This window comes from Camelus bactrianus, chromosome 8 (genome assembly GCF_048773025.1).
Source record: "Camelus bactrianus isolate YW-2024 breed Bactrian camel chromosome 8, ASM4877302v1, whole genome shotgun sequence".
NCBI lineage: Eukaryota > Metazoa > Chordata > Mammalia > Artiodactyla > Camelidae > Camelus > Camelus bactrianus.
The window spans coordinates 539,932-548,619 of NC_133546.1; the positions used below are offsets into that span (position 1 = coordinate 539,932).

Consider the following 8,688-nt stretch of genomic DNA (forward strand, 5'->3'; position numbering starts at 1 on the left):
ACACTTACTAGTTATCATATTTACTAACGTTGTATTACCCAAAGTATAGACGTCTAAGAGGTATGCTTACATGCTCATATATATGTATGTGAATATGTGAATGCTGGTAGTGGAATCATATGCAAACAGTATCATCCTTGTTAGAGTTAAGAAAGTTAGAATTCGCTACAGAAAATTATGACACAAATTAAGTGTCACCTTAAGTAAGTGTTAAGATAGATTTTTGGAAAACCTCCAAAAGCAGATGTATTTTGAACAGCATCTTAATATACTGCATGCATTCTTTTGAAAGGACTTACCAAGTTTGAAAGAAAGATGTTGATAGATTTAATGCTTCCCTAACGAGCACCTCCCCCTCCAATCAAAACACAAGTGTGCAGCCTGTTTGTTAGTCTATTAGCTAGGTTCTTGTTAGCTGCAAGACCCTAAAAACCTAACATAATTGTTAAAAAAGAAAAAAGGAGGAAATTTTTATTTCTCAGGCATTTGATCAAGAATCCAGGCTTCTTCTGTCTTCCCACCCTCTGCTCAGGCTTCTGCACACCTTTGTTTAACTCGATAGAATTTGATCGCGTCCCCAAGACTAAATCGGTGGTAGTTCGCCCCCTGGGGCAGGGGCTGGAGCTCATTTCCCTGAAGTGTGCGGCGGGAGTGCACACAGCCATAAACCCAAGCTCCTCTCAAGGCGGCAGGGGGTGGGCTTGGGGGAGGCAACCAGCAAGTCTGTGATAATTCATACAGTTTTCCTAGTTATAATCAGAACTGGAAAACCTAGGTCAGACTCAATGGACAGTAAAAAATACCATTAGTTGAATAATCTGTCTATAAACAGGAAAGCAGGAAGATTCAGGAGAGTTTCCTTTCACTTAGGAGTTATGATGAGCAGGGTGGCCCAGGACTGAGCTTCACACCACACAGTGTCGACGTGGTAGCTGCAGCCGAAAGAGTCTGCAAAACAGGACTTACCAGTCGCTACCCTTGGCCACAGAAGAAGTCAGTAACAACAAACCTAGGACAGAGCTCCTGTTCAGCGACGTGCCTTCCTGGTCGTGACAGTGCCCTGGCTAGGGTTTGCGCTGACTGTCCCATAAATGACTGCTGCTGAGCATGCTCACGCCTCCTCCCAGGGCCACGTGTGAATCAAGTTAGCCAACAGCTGCCAGGCACCTCTGGCCGGCCGGAGCGTGGCTGGAGCACTGCAGGTCCTGGAGTCGCGCCCCAGTACTCGCCCCGAGGCCCAGAGCTGCCTTAGCGCTGCTCCTCCTCCTGCCCTTCTCCCAACCCCCGCCCCCCACGGTTGTGAAACTCTACACTCTGAAGTGACTGAAAATCACCCCCCTTGCATCACTGCCGTGTCCCCCGCCGGGTCCTCACTTCTCTCACATCAGTTTCGGTGGTTGCTTTCTTCAGTGTTTTCATCTGTTGACTGTTCTGTTGAACGTACGTGTTGTGCGTCTACCAAGTGCCAGGCCCTGTGTGAGAGGCAGAGTGTGGACCCGTGAGCAGAATGGGCAGGGCCCTTGTCTTCCCGGAGCCCTCCTGTGTCGGGGGCTGGCTTTAAGTAACTGTACCCCTATAAATGATGGCCAGTGCTTCGAAGGATGAGCCAGGGAGAAAACCCAGTGGACCTACTTTTCTTGGCCTCAAGCCTCATCTTCGCCATGAGACTGAAGATGTAACCATGTCAGAAGCATAACTCGGTTACATGGCTCCCTGCCTCAGGACCCCTCAGTCCTTCTTGGCTGCCTTTTGAGTTAATACAAACCCTTCTGCCTACTCTTGAGGTTCCAGGCTCTCCAGAATATAATACTCTGCTATTTCCTGAGGTTTAGTGGATTCCAGGCACATTATTAATACCTCTCATGCCAGCAGCACCGCTCACTGCCCACCCCACTCCTCCTCTCCCTTCTAATCCGGGCCGCACTAGGGGCCCTCCTGTGTGCACTCGTGAGATCTTGTGCACATTCCTGTCACTTCCCTCCTCCCACCACCAAGGCTCCTTCCCGCCCCTTCTCCTCCATGCTCCCCTGAGGCCTGCACCAGGACAGCCTCTGCCCCTCTACTGTCCAACTCCCCCTCCACCTCACGCGGGCAGCCACTCCACTGGAGCCTGTACGACTGTGCACCAGCCGTCGTGCCAAATAGTCAGGACGGTAACTTTTGAACCAACTTCCTGCTCTCATTAAGGACTCATCAGGATCCATCACATCAAGTGTCACATGAATGTTTACTTCAGTCACGACAGAAACCTGCACATCCCCTAATCCGATTCCCTGCTTCTCACAGTTTTTTTACTGACCTTCCCCCATGGTTCATAGAACTCCTCTCTACTCCCAGCCTCTCCTCCAGATGCATTTTGAGTTTCTTTCCTTAACCACAAACTGACTTGTCCCAGAGAAAGAGTCCCTGCGGCCTCCTACCTCTAATCCCTGATGCCTGGGAGCCAGAGGGACGGTCGGCACCTCTGCCCATGAAAAACTCCTGGAAGCTATGCCCTCAGGATGCACTGTGCCTTGCGCCTGTGTCGTTGACCCCACGTCCCTGCTCCTCCTGATTACTGAAAACTTGACCCACTCTCACAAAAGTCATCTCCACTCGACTCCTACCATCACCCTTTGTGACTTCAGTATCATGTAGGTAATCATCCGATGAGGCTGTTTTGCTTTGCACAAATTTTAGCCACTACAGTTCAGCTGGATTACACCAGTCCCCAACAACATGGTCCAGATTTAATTACCACAGTACCTTAGCTGAGGAGTTGCATGCAGGGCAAACTTCACAGCTGCGTCTTCCGTCCCCAGGTCCCTGCGTGAATAACAGACGGGCGTCAGGACTGTCTTTCAGTCTGCAGTTACTGTCACCACACGCCTGCTACTTAGCCCTTCAGGTCAGAAGACAGCAGAGCACGTGATTGTGTTGCCTCCTTGTCTACCAGGGACAAACCCACAACATGTTGTACAAAATAGGCCATCCAAAGAGGAAACTGGCCCGAAAAGACGAAAGTGCATCTAAGAAATAAGAAGTGATGATGCCAGAAATGAAACTGGATGTGACTAGGAAATCTGAGAATGACAACAGAAAAGCCACGACAGGACGGGAGCTAAGCCTGCAGGAGCGTCCTGCAGGCACCATGAGGGGAGAGTCTGACAAGTTGGAAACAAGGTGAGGTTGAGGCAACTTCTTTTAGTTTAAATTACTCTGGGAACAGGAAGCTGCATATGGTTGAGAAAGCCTTTCTTGGCTTTGGAGAGAAGACTGTGCTGTATCCGCTGTTCCGCATCTGCAGACTCAGCCAACCACGGGAGGCGTAGCACTGTAGTACGTACTCCTTGAAAAACCCGTGTGGAAGTGGACCCAAACAGTTCAAACCTGTGTTGTTCAAGCATCAACTGAAATAATGGGAATAATAATAAATAAAAAACTCAGTCAGTCTGAGGCCAGATCAATTCAGGCCAGTGCTGAAGTTAGTTGCTATGTTGATTACAAAGGACTGAAAAACAACCATTTTCTGCCACAGAGGCTGGTCCCGCCACTTTAGGTGCTGACGTGAACTGCTGCATGCTGGGCTCGCCGGCTGTGCTGCTGTGACGTGCACACCCTGATGCCACAGGTCGCTTATGACGGCCAGTGGTGTGGCAAAGGAATGAAGATGTCCTGGGAAGCAAGACTAAGGCGACTTCATGGCAAGGAAACTCGTGGGGATGTTTTACAGCACTGAAAATGAAAACGGTAAGATGCTGGAAGCCAACCCAAACTGGAAAAGAAGCATGACAGTTTATCAGGGCTCAGAAAAGATAGGTCACAGGATGAGAAGAAGGCAAGCACAATTCAGACTTCTGTTGGTAAAGTTTTTACAAAGAGTCTCAATGTTTCTCCTGTTTTAAGTTACAGTGTATTAAATAAATATGTTTCACAATTAAAAATTCTGTGTACATTTATAATTGGCAGTAAGGGAGTTTTTAATGTTTTAACAGAAGTTTTTTAAAGTCATAGAACAGAGTAATTTTCCTCTCTGATTAGTAAGATCACTTTGTATGGTTTCACTTCTGTGGTCATTTTTATAGTCTTGTGCTAACATGCAGAGCTAGTGTTGCCAGTGAGTAGGTTCTTGTCCAGTCGCAGAAAGAATTCAGAGACCAGACATGGAGGTTAAGAAACTAAAGTGAGGATTTATTAAGGGATGGATAGTCCACTCTCAAGGGGAGAGAGGGCAGACTCAGGTGAGCAGCTGCTCTGGGTTTCTTTGGCAAGTTGGTTACAAAGGGTGTAAAAGTGAATGGGTGGAATATTCATTGAGGAGGGGGGGTTTGGGGTCGTGTTCCCTGATCTCCACCTTCCCGAGGGGAGGAGGGATTGTGTCCTTATTTAGTCTGGATCAGAAGTGTCATGGCCTCAGTGCATGATGGGGACTTCTGATCTGCAAAGCTAGTTTTATTGTAATGAGGGCGTAATGAGCAAAAAGCTACATTCAGACCCTGGAGGTTGCTGCCTTTTCCCACCTTTTTTTGTCGGCCTTCAGGCTGCTTGTTACCCAGAAATGTGTGAACTCTTATCAGTCCCGAGGTTCCTGCTTTTCTTTCTCTGCCCGGGGACCCCTGTTGTTTACATGATGTGTGGTTTCCTGCATTTGGCCCGGCCCCTCCTTTCTGCCCAATTCCTGCCCTTTGGCCCGTGTCCCCCTTTCTCTGCTCATATCCAGCTGTCTGCCTGTGCTAACACTGGGACTGTCTGTGCTCCACGTTCTCAATTCCTTGACCAACTCACCTTCCAAGGCCTTTCCTCTAGCACACCTTGGTCATCTGCTCCCTGGCTGCTCCTGGAGACCTTGTTATCATCAAGGTCAGTATGACCCCTGAATCTCAATTTCAAGCAGGTTGTTCTCATGCAGTCATTTCCTGTCCTAGCTCACCACTGTCACACCCTGAAGAGAGTCACAATTCAATCTCCAACTCACTGACCGTTTCCACTCTAATAGTTCTCTTCTTGTTTTCATCTTTAGATTTCATGGCCCATTTTTACAATCACTGTACAATCACTTCTTTACAAACACACTCTGAGCTCCTTTGCCCTCTTCTTCACCTGGGAAAACCCTTTCCCCAGTGAACTCTTGTTATCTGCTTTGTCCAAGTCTGAACTCAAGCAGCAGTAGGTACACTTGACTGAGAACACAGCAAAGCCAGACTGAGTGGTTTCACTTTAAACTCATGCCCACAGACCTCTAGGGGGCAAACCACTGGGGATCCTCCCCTCCACACCTCCGCTCTCCTCCAACTTCCTACATCCCTCTCCTCTCCGCCTTCAGCTGTGGATCTCACCTACTTCATCAAGGAAAGAAAAGGCACCACAGGAAAATCCCTCGGGTTTCCACCACCAACTCTGAACCTGCTTGCATCTGCGGCCACAGTCTACTGCCATAGGTGGATGGCGCTTCCTCCTCTCAAAGGCTCATGCCAGCATCTGTGCTGCCTTCCAGCGTCCTCAGGGCTGCCCCTCCCAGCATCCATCTGTCTCCTCTCTCTCCTGCAGCAGGACTTCCCCCTCTACGAAGCCATTCTTGTCAGTCTGCACACATGCTCGGTGTTGTCCATCCTGAAAGTGACCACATCCCAAGTCGCCAGCTACTTCCTCCTCTACTGCTCTTCACAGTCAGGCTTCTCTCTGCAGCACTCACTCCAGTTCCTAGCCTTCCATTCCTCCCTTAATTGACTTCAGTTTAGCTTCTGAACACACACCATCAAATCAGCTTGAAACAATTAAAACTGCTAATTACCAACAAATTTCTAAAAAAAATGGACATTTTCCTGTCTCTCAGCTTACAACACTTGACAGTTTTCTTCCCCCTCCTCCTCTGTTTCTACCAGTATCTCTGGAATCCTTGCTCTTGGAACCTCTGCAGTCCTGCATCCACATATCCTAAGTGAGTTCATACAGCTTTTCCCCTTCACCACCACATTGCCGGGGCCTAACTCAGGGCCTGGGTTAATAAACAGTAAGGCAGTGTCTGATGCGTGAGTGAATAAATGATTACTTATGTTTCTATCACCTTGTATAGTTCTTGGTTGTTTCCCATAAAATATTTGTGAAATAATTGGACATTGTTTTTCTAATCCTGCAGGAAATGGAGGGTCAGAGAGATCAGATAATTTACCCACAATCACACAGCTAGTAAGTGGCACAGCTGGTATTCAAAACAAAGTCTCAACTCCAAGGCTTTGTTCTCACCATTACATCACACTACCTCCCTGTGTATTTCACCCAAACTCCACAAACCTGCCTTCATTTACCTTATTCTCAAGCCGAGCTGGAATGACTGACGAACTTGAATGTGCCTCTTATTTCCCCACTTCTCTTTCTCAAACTCGAACCCATATTTCCACTTCCAACTGTACGTTTACCTGTAGTTGTCCTACCAGTCTCTGAAAGTACTTTTCAAATTCGATGTCAACCTTAAAATCTTAAGTTTTCTAGTCACAAGTAAGGTTTATTCACCTAAACCGCCTTTAGTACAGCTATCCACCTGTATCATGTCCTCTCAGTGTTGGAGCCGCCTAGGGGCAGGGCCTGGAGCCCGCGCAGAGCCTCCTCCACTTTCTCTTTGCCTTGCGTGGTGAAAGGCAGAGTCAGCACTTAGTGACTTGGAAGGATGAGTTTTAAATTTGTTTTTGATCTAGAGACAGAATGCCCGAGGGACAGGAGTAGACCCAAGTGACTGAAAATACAAAAATATTTTAACGTTCAACTCTGCTGAGAATCTGACTGAGGGCTCGATCAGCTGAGAGAACACAGGGATAGATGCTGATTTTTCCTGGCGCTCTCAATTAGGCCATTTTCTTCCGCGAGATTTTGGCACGGAAGTGGGGAGCTGATCTGACTGACGTCGTGAGATAAAGCAAAGTCTAGAATAGGAGTAGTTTTGTGAGTTTAAAGTCGTTGGTGATGCCATCTCTGATGTGATGCCAGTCGGGGAGTCAGGAAAGGGTGGCCTGGGAGACTCAAAGGAGGCGGTTTTTGTCACCGCCGTGGGCTAGAGATAATCGCTTTGTTTATCTTTACAAATTTGCTGAGTGTGAGCAGAAATAATGAAGGAAAAGGAAGCCAGAGTGTACTCTCAATCCAGGAACATTCTCTGTCGCCATGAAACACGCTGTCTACACTCTCAGATAAGAAAGTGTCTGCCGGGAGGTCAACTTGAACACACTTCTGGCTCCTTTGTCACCTTATCACAGGTGTCTGGCATGTGTTCTTTTAAAGTTTACTTTTTTTTTCTTTTAATTTTTGGTGAAGTCCTGGAAGTGACCAGGTGAAGCCTAGGAACTAGAATTAATAGTAAATTCAGTTCATAAAACCAGCTCTCGGTTTCTCGGTGCCTTTTATGGGGCTCCCGTTGTACCATGCCCTTCACAGCAACCCTCAAAAGTCAATGAAGGATCGGCCACGTCCGACGCGGGTCAGTAGGGTCCCCAAACGTGCCCGGCGGATCGCACGGCCTCGGTCCCCGCACGCTAGCCCTCGCGTCTTTGGTGGGGCTGCTCCGTCAGCTACATTCCAAGGCCAGACCGGGAGCTCGTGCGTGTTAGGATCTGGGCGCGCACTGCGGCAGATGTGGATACACTTCCCAAACGAGAGCAAGCTGAGGATGTCTTTGGAAAGAACACATTCCGCGGCAGGTGGTTCCGGAGCCCCGAGAGCTCGAGACCGCGAACGGAGAACAAAGGCGGACGACGCGGCGACTGGGAACAGGGAACCCGAGGAGAGAGCCCGGGGCCCTCACCGCGCACGGCGACGCAGCCCGGGGGGAGCTCAGGGCAGGGCCGGGGGAGGGGACCCCCGGGAAGGAGGAGGGGCAGGGGGTGGGGACCTCCGGAGGGCGGGGGAGGGGACGGGAAGGAGGGACACCTGGGAGGGAGGGGCGGAGGGGAGGGACCCCCGGGAGGAGTGGAGGGAGGAGGGGGGAGGAGAGGGGGGGAGCCCCAGGGAGGAGGAGGAGGGGGCAGGGCGGAGGGGGCAGGGCAGCGGGGATCGACCGCGGGAGGGAGGGGAACGGGGGAGGGACACCTAGGAGGGTGAGAGGTGGGGAGGGAGGGACCCCCGGGATGGAGGGTGCGGCGGAGGGGGAAGGGACCCCCGGGAGGAGAGGGAGGGGAGGGGGAGGGGCGGCAGCCCCGGGCGGGGCGCGGTGGGAGGAGAGGTCTGACGTGTGAGGGGCCGGGCCGGGCCGGGCCGGGCCGGGCCGGGGGCGGCGGGGAGGGGGCGGCGGCGGCGGCGGCGAGCGCTCCCAGGGCGGCGGGCCGGGGCGGGGCCGGGGGCTGAGGGGAGCGGCGAGAGGTGGGGCCGCGGAACGCGCCGGGCTGCGGCGCCAGGAGGCGGGGTGGCGGCGGCTGAGGGCCGCGTGGGGCGGAGGGCAGCGGCCGAGGGGCTGCGGCGGCGGCGGGAGCGGCGGCGGGAGCGGCGGCGGGGGCGGCGGCGCGGCGGCGGCGGCCCAGGGCGCTGAGGGCCGGGCGGGCGCGCAGGGCGGCGGGCTCGGCGGCCGGGCCGGGGCGGGGCGGGGCGGGCCGGGCGGCAGGCATCCTCGGCGGCGGCGCGCTGGCGGCGGCCATGGCGGTGGCGGCGGCGCTGGCGGGCCGCGGGGCGCGCGGAGGCAGGGGCCGGCCCCCGGGCGGCGGGCGGGCGGAGGGGGCGGGGCCCGGG

At 52.3% G+C, this 8,688-nt stretch overlaps 1 protein-coding gene across 1 annotated transcript; it reads right to left on the bottom strand.

Moving 5' to 3' along the window:
- Positions 1-45: 45 nt before the first annotated feature.
- LOC141578301 (uncharacterized) lies at positions 46-8,577 on the bottom strand. The gene is made up of 2 exons (XM_074367944.1): positions 2,746-8,577; positions 46-1,472 (listed from the first exon to the last, which is right to left on the bottom strand). Exon 1 carries the CDS (start codon positions 8,565-8,567, stop codon positions 7,539-7,541), a length of 1,029 nt encoding a protein of 342 aa, XP_074224045.1. The 5' UTR covers positions 8,568-8,577; the 3' UTR covers positions 46-1,472; positions 2,746-7,538.
- Positions 8,578-8,688: the final 111 nt, after the last annotated feature.

Coding starts and splice junctions, on each gene's coding strand:
- LOC141578301 (XM_074367944.1), bottom strand. CDS start 8,567: ATGCCTGCCGCCCGGCCCGCCCCGCCCCGCCCCGGCCCGGCCGCCGAG.